The following is a 21646-nucleotide window of genomic DNA, read 5'->3' as shown; positions in this document are numbered from 1 at the left end:
GTTGTTTGGGCTATTTGAGGTTTTTGTGCTTCCAAATGAATTTTAGGATTTTTTTTTTTTTTCTATTTCCATGAGGAACGACATTGGATGTTGATGGGGATTGAGTTAACTGTGTAGATTGCTTTTGGTAAGATTGACATTTTCACAATATTGATTCTACCAATCCAAGAACATGGGATGTCTTTCCATTTCCTTGTGTTTTCTGCAGTTTCTGTCTGGGGTGTTTTAAAGTTTTCATTGTAGAGATCCTTCATTTCCTTGGTTAGGTTTACACCAAAGTACCTTATTTATTTTTTTTTGAGCACTTGTGAATGGGAGTGATTCCCTGATTTCACCCTCGGCATATTTGTTGTTAGCATATAGGAAGGCTACTGATTTCTGTGTGTTTATTTTGTATCCTGCTACATTGCTAAAAGTGTTTATCAGCTCTAACAGTTTGCTGGTAGAGTCTTTAGGGCCCTTTATATATAGAATCATATTATCTGTCAATAATGATAATTTGATCTCTTCCTTTCTAATTTATATCTCTTTTTGTGTGTGTCTCTTGCTTTATTGGCATAGCTGAGACTTCCAGTACTATATTAAATAAAAGTGGGGACAGTGGACACCCTTTGTATCTTCCTGATTTTAGTGGGAAAGCTTCAAGTTTTTCCACATTTAGTATGATATTGTGTGTAGGTTTGTCATAAATAGCCCTTATTGTTACGTAGAATTCTTTTTTTTTTAATGTGAAGTTCATTTGATAAGAACACTGACATATATAACCATGAAGTGTAAACTTATTTTAGAGAAGTAATATTATTACTTGCTTATGCCTCATTATGTGAGTTAGAAAATAATCCCATTCCTTTTTTTTTTTTTTCAATTTAATGAAATTTTACTGTAATTGTGGGCACTTTTGTTTTATTTTTAGTTTCATATCTTAGTTTTTTTTCAAAGTAGACAATAAACAAGAATAATTCTAAGCCAGGCGTGGTGGCACATCCCTTTAATCCCAGCACTCGGGAGGCAGAGGTAGAAGGATCACCATGAGTTCAAGGCCACCCTAAAACTACAGAATGAATTCCAGGTCAGCCTGAGCTAGAGTGAGACCCTACCTCAGAAAAAAAAAAAAAAGAACAATTCTGACTGGAGAGTAACAGTTTGAGACCAGGATTACTCTTGCTCTGCCCTTCCCTGGGGAGGAAAAGCCACTTGCGTGTATTAAGCACAGGTGTAAAGTCGGGTTGGCAATCCTGTATGTTAGTTACCTTCTCATTGCTGTGAACACGCCTCACCAGAAGCAGCCTGCGGAGGGGAGAGCGTGCTGCATTCAGACCGGGGAGGGCACAGCACGCTGCATTCAGACCCGGGAGGGGAGAGCGTGCTGCATTCAGACCTGGGAGGGGAGAGCGTGCTGCATTCAGACCGGGGAGGGCACAGCATGCTGCATTCAGACTGGGGAGGGGAGAGCGTGCTGCATTCAGACCCGGGAGGGGAGAGCGTGCTGCATTCAGACCCGGGAGGGGAGAGCGTGCTGCATTCAGACCGGGGAGGGCACAGCACGCTGCATTCAGACCCGGGAGGGGAGAGCGTGCTGCATTCAGACCGGGGAGGGGAGAGCGTGCTGCATTCAGACCTGGGAGGGGAGAGCGTGCTGCATTCAGACCGGGGAGGGCACAGCATGCTGCATTCAGACCGGGGAGGGCACAGCATGCTGCATTCAGACTGGGGAGGGGAGAGCGTGCTGCATTCAGACCCGGGAGGGGACAGCGTGCTGCATTCAGACCGGGGAGGGGAGAGCGTGCTGCATTCAGACTGGGGAGGGCATAGCACACTGCATTCAGACCCGGGAGGGGACAGCATGCTGCATTCAGACCTGGGAGGGGAGAGCGTGCTGCATTCAGACCTGGGAGGGGAGAGCGTGCTGCATTCAGACCGGGGAGGGCATAGCGTGCTGCATTCAGACTGGGGAGGGGAGAGCGTGCTGCATTCAGACCCGGGAGGGGAGAGCGTGCTGCATTCAGACCGGGGAGGGCACAGCATGCTGCATTCAGACCGTCGCATGGTCTCGCTACAGCGCAGCAGGCCTGGGCACCACAAGGCTGACCCCCCCACTCCACTCTGCCGCTGCTCTCATGGGAGGTTTTCCTCCCCCAGTCATGTGCACAGATGCGGTGTCCAGGGACCGTCCTGTTGGTCGTTAACAGTCACATACGGAAGCCTGTGCGGGGGGAGGGTGTTCGCTGCTCACCTGGCATTTGTTTTCTCTCCCTCTTTCTGAAACTTGAAAGATAGGGTGTTTGCCTCAGTAGTTGCCTGGATAACTGAAAGCATAAGAAATGTGGTAGGTGGGCTGGGGGAGTGGCTTAGCAGTTAATGATTTGCCTGCAAAGTCAAAGGACCCAGGTTCAATTCCCTAGGACCCATGTTAGCCAGATGCACAAGGGGACACACGCATCTGGAGTTCATTTGCAATGGCTGGAGGCCCTGGCGTGCCCATTTTCTCTCTCTATCCCTCTTTCTCTGTCAAGTAAATAAAATAAAATATTTTAGAAAAAGAAAAGAAATGTAGTAGAGAGGTTAGGACGGTTAACACTTGTTTTGAAGTAGATAACCAGTCGGAAGGGCTTTGGTGGAGCGGGGTGGTTTATGGTGGTCCTGGGCAAAGTCAGCAGATGGTAGGCAAGTAAGGATGTTTCCGTTTATGTCTTGAGTGCTTTTTCATTCACGTGTACATGTGTGCACATACCTACCAAGGTCTCTTGCCGCTTTGTGTGTAGCTTTATGTGGGTGCCACGTAATCAAACCCAGGCCAACAGACTTTAGAAGTGAGTGCCTGACCCATCTTCCCTGCAAGCAAGGATTTGTTTTGTTTTTAATTAAGGTGATTTCTTTTTTGTTTTTGGGGGGGAGGTATTTTTTTTAAATATTTTCAGGGGCCTGGAGTGATGGCTTAGTGATTAAGGCACTCACCTGCAAAGCCAAAAGACCCAGGTTTGATTCACCAGGACCCACGTTAGCCAGATGCACAAGGGGGCGCATGCATCTGGAGTTCGTTTGCAGCGGCTGGAGGCCCTGGTGCCCCCATTCTCATTCTCTCCATCTCCCTTCCTCCCCGCCCCCATCTATCTGCCTCTTTATCTCAAATAAATAAACAAATAAAATTTATAAAAATATTTTATTTGGGGCTAGAGAGATGGTTTAGCAGTCAAGGCCTTTTCCTGCAAAGCCAAAGGTTTGATTCCCTTGTACCCACGTGAGCCAGATGCACAAGGTGGCATATGCATCTGGAGTTCATTTATAGTGGCTATGGGCCCTGGCACACCCATTCTCTCTCTCTCTCTCTCTCTCTCTCTCTCTCTCTCTCTCTTCCTTCCTCCCTCCCTCCCTCTCTCTTTCCCAAATTAAAAAAAAAACAAACTTTTAAAAAATACTTTTATTTATTTATTTTCAAGCAGAGAGAAAATGAGAATGGATATGCCAGGGACTCTAGCCACTGCACATACTCCAGATGCATGCACCACTTTGTGCACGTGGCCCTACTCGGGTACTGGGAATTGAACCTGGGTCCTTTGCTTTGCAGGCAAGTGCCTTAACCACTAAGCAACCTCTCCAGCCCTATATTCTTTTTTTTTTTAATTATTTATTTATTTATTTATTTGAGAGTGACAGACACAGAAAGACAGATAGAGGGAGAGAGAGAGAATGGGCGCGCCAGGGCTTCCAGCCTCTGCAAACGAACTCCAGACGCGTGCGCCCCCTTGTGCATCTGGCTAACGTGGGACCTGGGGAACCGAGCCTCAAACCAGGGTCCTTAGGCTTCACAGGCAAGCGCTTAACCGCTAAGCCATCTCTCCAGCCCACAGCCCTATATTCTTATTTTAACAAGATTGAGCAATGGAAATAACTCTTTTTTAAAATATTTAATTATTTATTTGTGAGCAGAGAGTATGGGTGTGTCAGGGCTTCTTGCCACTACAAATGAAATACAGATACATGTACCACTCTGTGCATCAGGCTTTGCAATCAAGTGCCTTTAACAATGCTGAGCCAGGGAAGCTCCCAACCTCTCTGGCCTCCGCTGCTCCTGGTTGGGGGGGAGGGGAGGAGGTTGGCGGGACCTGGACTGGCATGGCTCAGTGGTCTCGGAAAGAGGTGGAAGGGAGTCAGCCTAGTGGGCAGGAAACTACTAAAGTTCCTGTGGAATCGAAATAGAATTTTATAAGAGCATAGTGGATGGAGAAGAGAAAACCTGTGGTGGCTGTGAAGACTCTGATGCCATGTATGTCAAGTTAATACCTTTTGATGGTCACGAATTTATTGTGAAAAGAGAACATGCACTAACATCGGAAACAATGAAAGCCATGTTGAGTAGGCCAGGTCAGTTTGCAGAGAATGAGACCAGTGAGGTCAATTTTAGAGAGATCCCTTCACATGTGCTATCAAAAGTATGCATGTATTTTACCTACTAGGTTTGCTATGCTAACAGCTCTACCGAGATTCCTGAATTCCCAATTGCAACTGCTGATGGCTGCCAACTTCCTAGATTGTTAAATAAAATAAATTATAATAAACTGTTAATTTTTTCAGTATTTAATACCTGTAGTTCAGTTGGAATTTTTTTTCATATATAGCATGTTGCCTGTGAGCAATTGAACTATAAGTTAATTGCAAAGCAGATTACCTTCTGTTCTTTTGCATAACGATGCTGAGCTATCTCCCCAGCCCCCAGAAGAAGTTTTTTTAATGTGGCTTAATATTTAAATCAGTACTAGGCAACACTAATGATTTGGTACTTAACATGCTTAAACTTTAGGCATTAGACCCAAAAATAAATATTACTTGGAGTGACAGGGTTGGTGTAATTTCCGCGGTGGAGAAGTAAACATTTTTTTTCTGACAAGGCCTGCGTCCCTGCGCCGGCAGGAGTGTGCATTCCATCCCACGCCCAGAGTTGACGCTGTGTCTCTTCCATTGTAGCCGCACGAGCCAGCTGTCCATATCAACGCTGCTGGAACTGTGCAAGGGCCAAGCGGGAGAGCTGGCAGTTGGCAGAGAAATCCTGAAAGCTGGTAATAACGTCTAACTTCAAGTCACTGCCACTTGGTTTATCATTTTCCTTAGCCTGTTTCTCATAGGGCTGCTAACGAATTTTGAATTTTATAAATTGATGCACTCTGCTATGTTTAGAAATGCTACTTAATTAGTTTCATAACTAATAGGGTCCCGAGTATTTTAGTTGGTCTCCCATCATTTAACCATGTTTTGTTTTATATCTTCTCCATATCACTATTTTTCCATCATTTATTTTTACTTTTGTAGGATCCATTGGTATTGGTGGTATTGATTATGTGTTAAGTTGTATTCTTGGAAACCAAACTGAATCAAACAACTGGCAAGACCTTCTGGGCCGCCTTTGTCTCATAGATAGACTGTTGCTGGAATTTCCTGCTGAATTTTATCCTCATATCGTCAGTACTGATGTGTCACAAGCTGAGCCTGTTGAAATCAGGTGATTGTTTTCTTCTGGAAATCTAACATTTTCCTCTTCTTATGCGTCCCTCATACTCCCCCGAAGAATGACATGTTAGATTTATGAAAAGACTCAGAATAAAAGAGCATGGATAGGATATTGGTTACCTCAGTGCCTAATTGTCATAGAAAGTCTAGGCTATTTCATCAACAATTTATAAATCCTTGCCGGTAGTGCACACCTTTAATCCCAACAGTCAGGAGTCTGAGGTAGGAAGGTTGCTGTGAGTTTGAGGCCACCTGAGACTACATAGTGAATTTTCCAGATCAGCCTGGGGCTGCAGCAAGAGCCTGCCTGGAAAAACTATATACATATAAAATAAATTCTTCCTACCAAAATGCTTTTTTGTATGTAATTGTACAAGCCATAAGTTGCCTTTTTAAGCATGTTCTTCATAGTGATTGAGCGTATTCCTGGTTTCTCTTCCAGGTATAAGAAACTGCTGTCCGTCTTGGCCTTTGCTCTGCAGTCCATCGACAACCCTCACTCCATGGTCGGTAAGCTCTCACGCAGGATCTACATGAGCTCCGCCAGGATGGTCACCGCCGTACCCAGCGTGTTTTCAAAACTGCTAGAAATGCTGAGCGTTTCCAGTTCCACTCACTTCGCCAGGATGCGGCGGCGTCTGCTGGCCATTGCGGAGGAGGTGGAAATCGCCGAAGCCATCCAGCTGGGCCCAGAAGGCTCTCCGGACGGCCGGCAGGACGGCCTCCCACAGGCGCTGGCCCCTGGCAGCTATGCCGAGGGTGGCTCCCTCGGGCGCACGGGCCATCTGGAGAAAGCCGAGAGAGGGCTGTGTGCCCCAAGCCTGAGTGCTAGTTCGGAGGACATTCCTGACAGACTCGGTGGCCCTTCAGTAGCACCGTGTGGTTCAACAACAGAGCAACCAAAGCCCGTGGTTCAAACGAAAGGCAGACCCCACAGTCAGTGTTTGACCGCCTCTCCTCTGTCTCATCTTTCCCAGTTAGGGTTCCCAGCCACCTCACCTCCCTCGGCACCTGCCCCGTCTGCACCAGCTGGCTCTGCAACAGACACCTCCAAGCACAGACCTCAGGGCTTCGTCCCCTGCAAAATACCCTCTGCATCTCCCCAGACGCAGCGCAAGTTTTCTCTCCAGTTCCACAGAAACTACCCTGAAAACAGAGACTCCGAGAAACTATCCCCAATCTTTACTCAGTCAAGACCCCTACCCTCCAGTAACATACACAGGCCAAAGCCATCTCGACCTCCCCCGGGTCAGCCAGGCAAGCAGGGAGATGCCTCGGAGCACAGCATGACCCTGGAGCTGAGCAGTGCGTCCGTCATACCCAGTGACGAGACAGTGTTCAGCCCGGTGGAGGACAGGTGCAGGTTAGACGTCAACACAGAGCTCAACTCCAGCATCGAGGACCTGCTTGAAGCATCTCTGCCTTCAAGTGACACGACAGTCACTTTTAAGTCAGAAGTGGCCGTCCTATCTCCCGAAAAGGCTGAAAACGACGACACCTACAAAGATGACGTGAGCCACCATCAGAAGTGCAAGGAGAAGATGGAAGCAGAAGAGGAGGAAGCGCTAGCGATCGCCATGGCGATGTCAGCCTCTCAGGACGCCCTCCCAGTGGTTCCTCAGCTGCAGGTTGAAAATGGGGAAGATATCATCATCATTCAACAAGATGTAAGTACAGCCTCCTTGGAACATGCCACAGTCTAATTCACAGTGCTGTTTGTTTGGTTTTTTTTTACTCTATTTTTATTTATTTATTTGAGAGAGAGAGAGAGAGGGAAAGAGGCAGAGGCAGAGAGAGGGAGAACGGGCACGCCAAGATCTCCAGCCACTACAGACGAACTCCAGCGCCCCCTTGTGCATCTGGCTTTTGTGGGTCCTGGGGAATCGAACCGAGGTCCTTTGGCTTTGCAGGCAGACGCCTTGACCACTAAGCCATCCCTCCAGCTCCACAGTGCTACTTTTTAATATAACTATTGATTGTAAGCAGACTTTTTGTGTATTGCATAACAGTTAATTATGTCATGTGTTGATTATATAACAATTGGTGTCACTGAAATCACAGTACTGTTGGCTTATTTCAGAGAAATTTGATTGATGCTTGCTGGTACTTACACACTTACCATTGGTGGGTCGCTGTCCATTCAGAGGTCCAATTCATAGGTGGTTTGGGAAACCAGACTTAATGGCTGATATTTTATCAGGCTGATTTCAAAAAACCTTGTTCCTTGAGTTTAACAGTAAAAAGATTGCTTTTTATTTTAATATGTAGACACCGGAGACTCTACCAGGACACACCAAAGCCAAACAGCCCTACAGGGAAGATGCCGAGTGGCTGAAAGGCCAGCAGATTGGCCTTGGAGCGTTTTCTTCCTGTTACCAGGCACAAGATGTGGGCACTGGAACTTTGATGGCGGTGAAGCAGGTAAATATGAAGAGAGTAGAGTACGTAGTGAAATGATTCAAACCACAAGATAAAGTTAAAGAAATACGAGGAGAGTAGCGTGCGCGGGGAAATGACTCAAATCACAAAGTGAAGTTTGCACAGTTGAAAGAACAAAGGGTGTGTATTCCGTGTGCTTAGTGCTTTGACAGTAGGTTGTTGGTTTGGTTTGGTTTTGTTTTTGGAGACAAGCTCTCACTTGAGCCCACACTGCTCTCAAACCTATGACCCTCCTGTTTGCCCATCTCTGTAGTGCCGCCACACCTGGCTGTTCAGAGAAGCCTTAATTTCAAAATAGATATTACCAAAAGGACCAAAAGAAAACATGAGTTTTCTCATTGAAAGTTGAAGCATGAGGGTGGAGAGATAGCTTAGTGGTTAAGGCACTTGCCTGTGAAGCCTAAGGACCCAGTTTGGCTCTCCAGGTCCCTCGTGAGCCAGACACGCAAGATGATGCCAGTGGGCAAGGTCACACATGCCCACAAGGTGGCACATGCGTCTGGAGTGTGATTGCACTGGCTAGAGGCCCTGGCCTGCCAATTCTCTCTCTTGCGCTCTCATAAAAGAAACCCCCCCCCCCCACAAAAAAAAGGTTGAAGCATGGTGTCAGATGCAGTGTCAAGGTGGATGTTTCTAGTTTTGGTTGTGCTCCGTATGCTTAGTGGCAGTCCCATTCCGTACCCCTTTGAGCAGCGTGCCTGCACGGCGTCGCCGCACTTTCTGAACTGTCACTGTCTGTAATGCACATGCGTTCCAGGGTACAACAGAAATGGAGCTTTCGCTTTTAGATCCTGGTGCTTGTCCTGCGACTTCTCTCCCGTTTGCCCTCTCTCTGAACCGTTGAAGACTTCGTTGTGCCCCTCCCCCTTTGGTCACTGGTGCAGTCGGGTTCGCATTGCTGGTAGAAATCACCCAACCAAGAGCAGCTTGTAGGAAAAAGAGATTTATTTTGGCTTGAGGGGGAAGCTCCACAATGGCAGGGAAAACGATGGCATGAGCAGAGGGTGGACATCACCCCCTGGCCTACATAAGGTGGACAATAGCAACAGGAGAGTGTGCCAAACACTGGCAAGGGGACACTGCTTTAACACCCATAGGCCCACCCCCAACAATACACTGCCTCCAGGAGGCATTAATTCCCAAATCTTCATCAGCTGGGAACCTAGCATTCAGAACACCTAAGTTTATGGGGGACACCTGAGTCAAACCACCACAGTCACGGTTTCGGATATTTCAGCGTCACTTACCCTGTATTCTCATTACCTAAAATAACCTGGCTTGGTTTTCTGCTCGGTTGGTTGGGCCGTAGTGTATCAGCTTGGATTGGCTGTTTTTAGATCGCGCTCGTCGTGAAAGCTAAGCGGGGAGCCTCAGAACCCAGGATCTCACACACGTTTATTGGGTCAGGTGACGTACGTGAGGAACACGTCCTGCGAGCAGGAGGAGGTGGTGGAAGCGCTGCGGGAGGAGATCAGGATGATGAGCCACCTGAACCACCCCAACATCATCCGGATGCTGGGCGCCACGTGCGAGAAGAGCAACTACAACCTCTTCATCGAGTGGATGGCGGGTACGCGCGTGGGCTTGCTGCTGTTAACGTTAGGAGAAGCTGGGCTGGAGAGATGGCTTGACAATGAGGGTGCTTGCCTATGAAGCCTCAGGATCCAGGTTCTATTCCCCAGGACCTTTTTTTTTGCTCTTTGAGGTAGGGTCTTACTCTAGTCCAGGCTGACTGTAGTCTCAGGCTGGCCTCGAACTCACCTCGATCCTCCTACCTCTGCCTCCCAAGTGCTGGGATGAAAGGCGTGTGCCACCCCGCCCTGCTCAAGGTTAGGAAAAGTTTAATGAATGCTTCATTCTTTTAAAAATAGTTTGGATCTCTCAAAGCCCATCACTCTTGCTATACCAGTAGATACAAAAAATATGTTGGCTTTAAGTGTAACAAAACACCATCTTCAATTTTTCTCTCCAGCCAGTGTCTTGCTCTAGCCTCAGCTGGCCTCAGACTCGGGAGTCCTTTACCTTGATCTCCCAAGAGCTGGGATTTAAGGCCTACGCCAGCAAGTACTCTACCACTGAGCCACACCCCTGGCCCAGCCATCCTGTTTTCAAGTGATTATGTAGAATTTGTTTTTCAAACCTTGATATTAAAAAAACAAAATCCATACCTCTCTATGTGGCCACCACAGCTTGGACAGATTTTTAAAGATGTTTTCACATAGAAGAACGTGCCTGTCATCCACCACACAGGAAGGGATGGTTAGTTCAAGCCTGCCCTGAGCTACAACGGATGAGGCCTGTCAAAAAACAAACACAGGGCTGGAAAGATGGCTCCGCAGTTAAAGGCACTTGTTTGCAAGGTCTAACAGCCTGGGTTCAATTCCTCAGTACCCATGTAGAGCCAGATTCACAAAGTGATGCATGTGTCTGCAATTGGTTTGCAGTGATAAGAGGCCCTGGAGCACCCATACTTATTTTCTCTCTCTCTCTCAAATAAATAAAAGTATTTTTTAAGGGCTGGAGAGATGTGTCAGCAGTTAAGGCGCTTGCCTGCAAAGCCTAATGATCCTGGTTCAATTCCCCAGTCCCCATGTATAGCCAGATACACAGTGACCCATGTGTCTGGAGTTCATTTGCAGTGGCTGGAGGCCCTGCTGTGTCCATTCTTTGTCTCTCACTGTAAATAAATAATAACTAATAAGTAAATGAGTGAAGTTAAGATATAATTTGCAAACCTTTCTGCAGCTAAAACTACTGAAACATAAACTTGAACTTTGTAATCTTGAATACAAACTGAGTTTTATTTTCTTTCATAGTGTATATCATAAAACAGTGTCTGGAGGCGTGATGAGTTGATTTTGCCAGTTATTTAGAGTCTAGAGTGATTCGAGAGTACATTTCTCCGTTTTCTTGTCTGTTCTTCGTTCTCGTAAGGATTGTCAGAGTAGATGGACTGACCGCTGCAAATGCTTTACAGAGGCCTGTTGAGTTTGCGGCCTGTACCCATCAGAGGTTAGATCATGGGCCTTCTAGCTCCACCCTCTGGTCTCTTTGTCTTCCGTTGAATGAAGGCATTTTGTATCTTTGGATTGAGAAGACAGAGGAGTGGAATCCACATTTCAGAAACAGTTTAGTCTAATCTTACTTATAAAACTTGGGACACCCTGGCCCTCTGCTAAGCAGGTTTCATAAGGTTTGGTGAAAGGGTTCTTCATTTAGTTTCGAGGTGACAGGAGAGTCAGTTCTACTTCTGACGTAGGCTGTGAGCTTAACTTTTCATATGAGCTCATGCAGTGCAAGCTTAAGAGACTGAAGTGTCATAAATAAGTTAATTCTGGGCGCACACCTTTAATCCCAGCAGAGGTAGGAGGATCACTGCGAGTTCGAGGCCACCCTGAGAATATTTAGTGAATTCCAGGTCAGCCTGGGCTAGAGTGAGAATCTACCTCAAAAACAAAAATAAGGGGGGGAGCTGGAGAGATGGCTTAGCTGTTAAGGCCTGCAAAGCCAAGACCCACATAAGCCAGATGCACAAGGGGGCGCATACATCTGGAATTCATTTGCAGTGGCTGGAGGCCCTGGTGCACCCATTCTCTCTCTCTTTCGTTCTCTCTCTCTCTCTCTCTCTCTATCTATCTATCTATCTCTCATAAATAAAATATATTTTAAAAAGAAAACAAAAAGTATTAATTTCATTCTGGCCTGGATGCATGATGACCACCCCCATTTTTGTCCAGGAGGCTCTGTGGCCCATCTCCTGAGCAAGTACGGAGCCTTCAAGGAGTCCGTAGTTATTAACTACACTGAGCAGTTACTTCGAGGCCTTTCGTATCTCCATGAAAACCAGATCATCCACAGAGATGTCAAAGGTGAGAACCCTTCTAATCACTTTCTAGTGACAGTCTAATAAAACAGAGATATAATTGAGTATAATTTTTAAACTTGTTTTATTAATTCCCCCCCCCCCCTCACTCTAGCCCAGGCTGACCTGGCATACATTGTTACTGTTATGTAGTATCAGGCTGGCCGCAAACTCAAAGCAATCTTCCTACCCTGACCTTCCGAGTGCTAGGGTTACAGGCTTACACCCCCATGTCCTGCTGTTGTTAATTTCTTTTTGGGGGGAGGGGGTTCGAGGTAGGGTTTCACTTTAGCCCAGGCTGAGCTGGAATTCACTATGTAGTCTCAGGGTGGCCTTGAACTCACGGCCTGAACTCTGGGCCTCCTGGTTCCCCTTCTTGGTTTTATAATGTGTTGACTCCCAAGAGTCTGTTCTTTCTGTTTTTGTTTTCTTTTTGAATACTTTGTATATCATAAACTTCTCTTAAGAAAAATCCTTTCAAAAGCTGGACATGTTTTGTTCATGTTTATAATCCAGCACTTGGGAGGCTGAGGAAGGATTTCCATGAGTTGCCAGCCTGGGCTACTGAGTGAGGTCAAGGTCAACCTAAGCTAGAATGAGTCCCTGTCCACCCCCCCAAAAAAAAGTCATTTCAAACCTCTTCACAGCTCAGTTTATTTTGTAAAGGAAAGGAAAGGAGAAAGGGGGGAGGGGAGGGAAAGGGAAGGAAAATTACACCAAAACTTGAATTCTAGATACTTTGTGGAAATCACTACACAGAGGGCTGTGAGTGGTCACCTCTCAAAGATGCTTAATCCCTGCCCTTACGGCCTATGCTTCAGAAGTGTCTGCCCTTATCCCCATCTTCTCAAGACCTGGTTTTTCAGATTTTCCTTCTGAAACTTGAGATTCTACCTACATGGAGACCTGGTTGTGCCTTTGGCACCAGTGAAGTGAGGAAAGAAGGCAGTTGCTTTCTCTGAACCAGTGACACGCGACCTTGGCCTTCATTGTGTTTCATTAGTGGGATCTCACCTTGTTTTGTTTTTAACATCAGGGTCGTCTGCCGTTTCTGTTGACAGGTGCCAACTTGCTCATTGACAGCACAGGCCAGAGGCTGAGGATTGCAGACTTCGGGGCTGCGGCCAGGCTGGCTTCGAAAGGAACTGGTGCCGGAGAGTTTCAGGGACAGCTGCTGGGGACAATCGCCTTCATGGCTCCTGAGGTAAGAGGCAGCTTTGGGGTGGAAAGAAATGTGGTAGAGTTCTGTGTGATGGCACTGTGACAGGTGACTTCTCGGTGGTTTCCAGTGTGTCCTTACCAGTTGGAAGTCTGTGGACCTTAAAATTGTGGCTTCATAATATCCTCCATTTCAGACTTGTGTCCCCAGCCTTTCCATCTCTTTCCATGACAAAGTCATATAAGTGAAGTTGCATAAATTTTCTTAAAGGCTACTTCTAACAATAAGGTGTGAGGTTAATTTATAGTCATTTTACAGTAAAACCAAAGGCATGTAGTAGAACATTCAAACGTTGTCTGTCTTTTCTAAGAGAAGTGATCACACAGAGGCTGGGTGTCTGTGTAGAAACTCTACTATAAGCCAGGCGTGGTGGTGCACACCTTGAATCCCAGGGGCAGAGGTAGGTGGATCACCATGAATTTGAGGCCACCCTGAGACTGCATAGTGAATTCCAGGGCAGCCTGGGATATAGTGAGACCCTACTCACGAAACCAAAAAAAAAAAAGAAAGAAAGAAAGAAAAGAAGAAGAAAGCTCAGTATAGTATTGCGTCTGGACTGGGTTAGTGGAGCGGTCAGCTGCTGTCCTGGAGAGCGGCTGTGGGGCCCGTGGGGCCTGGCTCAGGGCCACCCGGGACACTGAGCTCCTTGATGAGATACCAGTAGTTCTAGTAGTTGCTGTCTGCACCACTGTTTTGCTCTGAAATGAAAAGTTGGAATCCACTGTTACAGCAGCCCAGCCCCCCCCCCTTCTTTTCTAAATGAGCTACATTTCCGAAGTGCTCCGCTCTCCTTCAGGTGCTGCGAGGTCAGCAGTACGGTAGGAGCTGCGACGTGTGGAGCGTCGGCTGCGCTATCATAGAAATGGCCTGTGCGAAACCGCCCTGGAACGCAGAAAAACACTCCAACCACCTTGCCTTGATATTTAAGGTAAGTCCGAGACAAAAACCACTTCTTTGTGCTAAGATTGGTAGGAGTCAAATTCTTAGGGGCTCCTCCTGTTAATCTTAACATAAAGTTGTATCTTCCTTGAAATAAATATGGGTGTGTGTCCAGAAATTTGCGTGGTATTCTCACTGTTGATAGCATTTCAGATAGATCTCGTGATTCCGGGAAGACAATACAGTCTCCACAAACACTGAAATAACAAACCCTTAATTATTAATTATTCATAAGCAATATACATACACATATAGATATATACATACATTTACATAGTTGTTACTTTAAAAACTTGAAGTTCTTCATATATTGTATACAATTCAGAAGTCTTTTTTTTTTAATTTCATAAACTCTTACTATTTTCTATATATTTCCATAATATGAGATGCCAAACCCTACGTGCCTGTTTACAACTCCTTATTTGCACTGTAAATCCCACATGACCCTTTCTCAAAAGCGAAAAGTCAGCGAGGCATGCAACCCTTTACTCACAGTGCTCAAGAGACAGAGGTAGGAGGATCACTGTGGGTTCAAGGCCAGCTTGGGACTACAGAATGAGTTCCAGGTCAGCCTGGGCTAGAGTGAGACTCTGCCTTGTTGTAAAAATAAAAGGGGGGAAGGGGTTGGAGAGATGGCTTAGCTATTAAGGCACTTGCCTGCAAAGCCAAAGGACCGAGGTTCGATTCCCCAGGACCCAAGTAAACCAGATGCACAAGGAGCCACATGCATCTGGAGTTCGTGTGCCGTGGCTGGAGGCCCTGGTGCACCCATTCTCTCTCTCTCTCTCTTCCTCAATCCCTCTTTCTCTCTGAAATAAGTAAGTACACAGTTTTTTAAAAGCCAGTTCTTAACAGTTCTGAGGCGAGGGTTGCAGTGCGGTACACAGGCGCGCGTCGACAGAGGTGGTGAAGTCCTCGCGCGCACTTCTCTGTCCGAAGCTTTGCCCGTGGAGGCCTCACTGCCCTGGCCCTGTCTCCTGCAGATTGCTAGCGCGACCACCGCACCATCCATCCCTTCACACCTGTCGCCCGGCCTCCGCGACGTGGCCCTTCGTTGTTTAGAACTGCAACCTCAGGACAGACCGCCCTCCAGAGAGCTGCTGAAGCATCCAGTCTTCCGTACGACGTGGTAGCCAGTTACTCAGACCAGCTGTAACAGAGACAGGATGCTCAATGAGAGAGAGAGAAAGAAGAAGAAAAACTCCTGTGGGGAACCACATTGATTTCTGCTGGCCTTCAAACCCCTGGACAGCTATGAATGAGGTCAGCGGGGCGCCCTTACCTAAGTATGTGATCGACAAATCATGACCTGTACCTAAGCTCAGTATGCAAAAGTCCCCAACGTGTGCAGAAACTGTGAACTGTGCCTTTGGAAGAGCGAGCCCCGGGCGGGCGGGGAAGCAGCGAGGTCGCGTGCTGAAATCACAGCGGCCTACGTTTATTATTTCTTTTCTTGGAGCACTTTTTCAGCAATATTAGCAGCTGAGGGGCTCAGGACCTATTCGAACGTATCAGTTTTCTCTTCCATGTCCCACGGTGGTCACGGTGACGCAGTGCAGGCGTTCTACACTTCCGTTTGTCTCCTGTCACTGACGGTGAAATCAGTCACTGCTTCTCTTAGGCTGGAGAACGCTGTGAGGAGCAGTAAATACGTGCATGTGTCTGAGAGCGCATAACTCCTCCGCGACCCACAGTTGACTTTTTGTGTTTAATGCCTGGGCAGCTGTGGTTCGTTGTGCATTTTACTGTTGGCCCATTCATTTCGTGTTTGTTTGTTCTTTTTAAAATCGTGGTTCTGTGCTTTCATTTCATCTTCATTTGTGTTTAATATTCAGGGAAAGGTGATCTCTTCAAACCAGAAAAAAAAAAAAAAATAGCACTAGGTGTGAACTAGAGTTTATTAAATATCTTGCTATTGCAAGAGTTTTTAAATACAGATTTCATGTTTTGTTTTTAAATTGGCATATGGTAAAGTACTGCCTGCCTTGAGACAGTTGCTGCTCTTACTGTACAGGTTAACTATGAATTCTCTGAAAATCGGCAGTACTCCCAAGATCGAGACGACCTTGAAATTGATGTGAATTTTTCATCTGTTTCCTCCTCCTAACCTGTAGGAACCTTCACTCCAGTTAGAGTCTTACTCTGTTTAACAATCCATCATTCATTCGGTACCACTGACCACACCAAGGTGGTGCTTCCCTTCTGCCATGCAGGACGGGGAAGAAAAACAATCACTCGACTACCAATCAGTAACATTTGAAACAATAAATTTGCTTTGAACTTGGAAAATGTTTCGGAAAGAAAAGCCAAGTCAAATTTTATATACACACTCATTCTTGGATTTTGCACAATTATTGAATTGTTTTAGTCTGGAATGGAGCTCAGATGCATGGAATAGCGAAGGGAAATGGTAGCTCTTTTATCTTGTGTGTGTGTGTGTGTGTGTGTGTGTGTGTGTGTGTGTGTGTGTGTCTTTTAAATCAAGTACTGATTAACTATTAAATATAACTTTGAGATGTTTTAACTCTTCAGAAGCCAGTGTGAAATAGAATTGGTTATTCTCAAAGACTCAGGATAAACTAAATAAGCTATGTAGAGTACATTTTAAATGTACAACACAAATTGGAAATAAAGTAATTATAAGATAAGTTTACAGGGATATGTTGCATATAATTTTAAAAGACGGTTTTTTTTATGTGAATGTGTTTATTAGTGAAATTTTACATTCCTTTGTTTTGGAAGATTGGCAATATTTGAAGAGTTAAAAATAGTACAGAAATGTGAAGTTTGGTAACTAAATGTGTTGTATTTGACTTTCTTCTTTATTTTCTTTAATTTTTTTTTAATTTTTTGACTACTTAGAATTTTTACAATTCTAATACGATTGTTTCTAAGTCTCTCATGTGCAAGCTTTAAAGGACTCACTCTTGCCATTTTGTGTACTGGAAGATCTTTGGTCAGACGAATCGTGTCTGACAGGTGTAAACTGTGTCAACTGAGGACCTACAGCGAATCAGTATTACTTTGCAGGTCAACGTGCCCACCGCGTTTCAAACTCAGACTGTCTGTAGATGTCAAAACCCATTGGGTTTGAGTTTGTTTGCAGTTCCCTCAGCTTGCTGGTAATTGTGGTGTTTTGTTTTCAATGCAAATGTGATGTAATATTCTTATTTCCTTTGGATCAAAGCTGGACTGAAAGTTGTATTGTGTAATTATTTTTGTGTTTTTAATGTTATTTGGTACTCAAGTTGTAAATAACGTCTACTGCTGTTTATTCCAGTTTCTACTACCTCAGGTGTCCTATAGATTTTTCTTCTACCAAAGTTCACTTCACAATGAATTATATTTGCTGTGTGACTATGATTCCTAAGACTTCCAGGGCTTAAGGGCTAACTTCTCTTAGCACCTTACTATGTAAGCAAATGTTACAAAAGAAAAGAAAAAAAAAAAAAAAAACTCTGGGTTAAGAAAATTTGGCTTAAATATATCCTTTGTTATTTTAAATATATCAAGATATTTTAATTAAAATTTTTACCCCATTGAACCAATTTTATAGTATTTGTACCTATTTTGGTGTTTTGTCTTTATAGTAAATAAAAGTTTTTGAACAAAAGTTAATTGTTACGTTGGGTTTTTTAATAGTTTCGTACTGACAGAATGTGACAAGAGCCCCGTAAGTAACTCCTACATACCCTTTATCCAAAGACCCCAGTCAGTTTTTTCCTGCTGTCCACTTTTATCCTTTCCAGCAAGACCCAGACCAGGCTCATCTGGGGGGTCTTTTTGTTTTTTTGTTTGTTTGGGGTTTTTTTTATTTTGTTTTGTTTTTTTGAAGGTAGGATCTCACTCTAGTCCAGGCTGACCTGGAATTCACATTGTAGTCTCAGGGTGGCCTTGAACTCACAGCAGTCCTCCTACCTCTGCCTCCCAAGCACTAACACCAGTGCTCCTCACACTGGTCCATAAAACAGAAAGGACGGCTGGAGAGATGGCTCAGCAGTTAAAGCACTTGCCTCAAAAGTCTAAGGACCTGGGTTTGATTCCTCAGTACCCACATAAAGTCAGATGCACAAGGTGACATATGCATCTGGAGTTCACCCTGGTGTGTCCCTTTCCTCTCTTTCCCTCTCTCTCTAATAAGTAAGTATTAAAAAGGGGGGGGGGCTGGGGGAATGGCTTAGCAGTTAAGGTGCTTGCCTGCAAAGCCAAAGGAACCAGGCTCAATTCCCCGGGACCCTCGCGAGCCAGATGCACAAGGGGGCTCATGCATCTGGAGTTCATTTGCAGTGGCTGGTGGCCCCGGTGCATCCTCGCTCGCTCACTCTCTCTTCCTTTCTCTGTTAAATAAATAAAATATTTAAAAAACAAAAAGGAGGAAAAGTAATGCTGCCAAACTCAGTCTATGATGGCAGCTGGCCCAATAACAACACTAGATCAAGGCACAACAAAAGAAGAAAATTACAAACCAATTTCCCTGATGGGCATAGATGCAAAAATTCTTAATGAAGTCCTTGTAAACCAAACTCAACAATGCATTTTAAAGAGCATACATTCATCATCACCAAGGTGGCTTTGTTCCAGGGGCACAAGAATGGTTCAACATACACAAATCAATGAAAGTTACACAGAATATAAATGGACTCAAGGACAGAAATCACAATATCGTCACAATAGGTGTAGAGAAGGCCTTTGACAGTATTTAGCATCCCTATGCCTCGAAGAACTATGAATAGAAGGAACATACTTCAACATAATAAAGGCTCTATGCAACAAGTCTATAGTCAAAATTATGCTAAATGGGGGCAAACTGAAAGCATTTTCTTTAAAATCAGGAATCTCCACTCCTATTCGATATATAGTGTTTGAATTCTTAGACTAGGGCAACAAGATTAGAGAAAGAAAGAAAAGGGATCCAAGTGAAGCTTGGTGGCACATGCCTTTAATCCCAGCACTTGGGAGGTGGAGGTAAGAGGATCACTGTGAGTTCGAGACCATCCTGAGACTATAGAGTGAATTCCAGGTCAGCCTGGACTAGAGTGAGACCCTACCTCAAACAACAAAAATTTTTTAAAAAGAAGAAAGAAACAAGATCTCTCACCCAGTACAAAAATCTGTCCCAGCTAGAGAGATGGCTCAGCAGTTAAGGCACTTGCCTGTGAAGCCTGAAAACCCATGTTCCACTCTCTGGGTCCCACATAAGCCAGACACACAAAGTGTCACAAGTGTGCAAGATCACACATGCGCACAAGGTGGTGCATGTGTCTGGAGTTCGATTACAGTGGCTGGAGACCCTGGCACACCAATATTCTCATTCTCTCTCTCTCTCTCGCTCTCGCTCTCATTTAAAGAAGGCCAGTCTGTTGGGCTTGCCTCAAAAAAAAAAAAAAGAAAATCTGTCCCAAATGGATCAAAGGCCTTAATGTACATTCTGAAACTGAAATTGCTAGTGAGAAACAGAAAACACTTCAAGAAATAAGCGGGAACAATGACTTTCTGACTAAGACTCCAATAGATCAGGAACTAATCACAAAAAATGGACAAAGGGATTACAGAATGGGAGAAAAGCTTTGCCAGTTATGTAACCAAAAAAGTCCCTACCTCAAATAAAATAAATAAAATAAAATAAGATAAACTCAAAAATGTGTATAAAACAGAAACTTAAATGTGAACTATATATTCATGTCATTGAATCAATATGGGTTTTTGTTTGTTTTCTGGTTGTTCAAGGTAAGGTCTCACTCTAGCCCAGGCTGACCTGGAATTCACTATCGAGTCCCAAGGTGGCCTCGAACTCAACATGATCCTCCTACCTCTGCCTCCTGAGTGCTGGGATTAAAGGCATGCACCACCACGTCCGGCTTCAATACTCATTTTAAGATGATGTTCAGATTATGTAGAAAGCATCATTCTTGGGGAGCTAATAGTTGGAATTCACATGTAAGCAGAAAATAAAAAATAAATATGGATTCAGATATCCTAGGGAAGCCCATAGGAGATGACGTCATTGAGTGTTGAGTCTGAGAAACGTCTTTGCAACCTGAACTTGAACCTATGAAGGGCCGGAGAGATGTCTCAGCGGTTAAGACGCTTGCCAGCAAAGCCTAAGGACTCAGGTTCAATTCCCCAGTACCCCCATAAAGGCAGATGCACAATGTGGCACATGCCTCTGGAATTCATTTGTGATGGCTGGAGGTCCTGGCGAGCACATTTTCTTCCTCTTGCCTTATCCCCCTCTCCCTCCCTCCCCCCTCTTGTGTAAATAAAAATAAAAATGTAGGTGTATACATGCACACGCATATGTGAGAGAAGTAGGAGAAATGCTGCAAAGTTATAATAAATAGCAAAACTAAATAAAATGCACATGGTCTGTCAACTGTGCTTTTTCTGCGGGTTAGCGGTTGCCAAAATAAAGAAGTTAGAAAAATAGTCCAAAGTTTGCATAGGCCTTGGTTTGGACTAGATTTCTCTGTAGATTTTACCTTGATTGGTTTTGTGACGCCAGATGCTGAACCTTGCGCATATTAGGTGAGTGCTGTGCGCGGAGCTATATCCTCACCTCCCCCACCCTCTATATTTTCTTCTTCCTCCTCTTCTCCTCCTCCCTCCTCTTCTCCCCCTCCCCTTTCCCCTCCTCCTCATTATTATTATTACTGTTATTTTAATCCTTTTCTTGTCTTGCAGCTGACTTCCTGCATTTCCCGTCGCACCAACTGAACAGCAGCGCAGTGTCCAGAAGGGGGCAGCAGAGTACAGCTGACTTGAGTGCGCCTGCGCCGTGCTGACCACCAGAAATCTCAGAATCGCTCCTTCCTCTGGGGCGGAAACCTCACGTTCTCCTTACAGAACTGAAAAATCCTCAGAGTAAACACAAAACTTCCCGTTTTGCTGACTAAACCCTATATCCCACGTTGATTACCTACAAGGGTGCTCTCGTTCCCTGATCTCCTCCCCGCAGCTTGCAGCTGGACCAGGACACTCCCAGCCTCTGCTCCGAACCCGCCGGCCCTCCACCCACCCACCCACCAATCATCCATCACCCGCCGCAGACTGCTAATGGGGGTCCCCGGAGCCCTGACCATTTCTAACTTGTGCACTGCTTGAAAGTCTTCAGCTATTGGGACTGCAGAGATGGCTTAGCAGTTAAGGTGCTCGCCTGAGAAGCTTAAGGACCCAGGTTTGATTCCCCAGTACCCAAGTGAGCCAGATGCACAAGGTGGTCTATATGTCTGGAGGTGGCTAGAGGTCCTGGTGCGCCTGTTCTCTCCCTCTCAATCTCTCTCTCTCTCTTAAATGTTTTGATCTCACTTTGCCTTTCATTGATGATCTCTGCTCTACTCCTGTCTTACACTCTTGCTCTCTCTGAACCCATCCCAACTTTGCACCTTTGCAGCTGTCAGGGACTCTCAAACGTTTTTTTTTGTTTGTTTGTTTTTGTTTTTATCTTAGAGAACAGTTGTCACAAAACCTCCCAGCTGACACTCAAAGCTTCCACAGCCACCTGTGCCTCAAGAACGCTACAGCCCAACAGTTATTACAGCTGTGTCCCAGTACAGCGGCCAGGCTTTCCGAGGTAGGGTCTCACTCTACCTCAGGCTGACCTGGGATTCATTATGTAGTCTCAGGGTGGCCTCACACTCATGACGATCCTCCTACCTCTGCCTCCCGAGTGCTGGGATTAAGAGAGA

At 45.3% G+C, this 21646-nt stretch overlaps 1 protein-coding gene and 1 pseudogene across 1 annotated transcript in view; both read left to right on the top strand.

The window, feature by feature from the left end:
* Window positions 1-17579, top strand: part of Map3k1 (mitogen-activated protein kinase kinase kinase 1) — an 83044-nt gene extending 65465 nt beyond the window's left edge. Inside the window, exons 12-20 of the mRNA XM_045138957.1 lie at window positions 4963-5054; window positions 5305-5494; window positions 5945-7169; window positions 7771-7923; window positions 9349-9511; window positions 11679-11810; window positions 12865-13007; window positions 13819-13950; window positions 14945-17579. Of these exons, the coding sequence (XP_044994892.1) occupies window positions 4963-5054; window positions 5305-5494; window positions 5945-7169; window positions 7771-7923; window positions 9349-9511; window positions 11679-11810; window positions 12865-13007; window positions 13819-13950; window positions 14945-15094 (2380 nt within the window). The 3' untranslated portion in view covers window positions 15095-17579. The remainder of the gene's footprint in view (window positions 1-4962; window positions 5055-5304; window positions 5495-5944; window positions 7170-7770; window positions 7924-9348; window positions 9512-11678; window positions 11811-12864; window positions 13008-13818; window positions 13951-14944) is intronic.
* On the top strand, window positions 4248-4798 carry LOC101597137 (annotated as a pseudogene).
* Window positions 17580-21646: the final 4067 nt, after the last annotated feature.

This window comes from Jaculus jaculus, chromosome 20 (genome assembly GCF_020740685.1).
Source record: "Jaculus jaculus isolate mJacJac1 chromosome 20, mJacJac1.mat.Y.cur, whole genome shotgun sequence".
Lineage (NCBI taxonomy): Eukaryota > Metazoa > Chordata > Mammalia > Rodentia > Dipodidae > Jaculus > Jaculus jaculus.
Note: the sequence above shows the minus strand (reverse complement) of the source record. Positions and strands in the feature narration are given on the sequence as shown.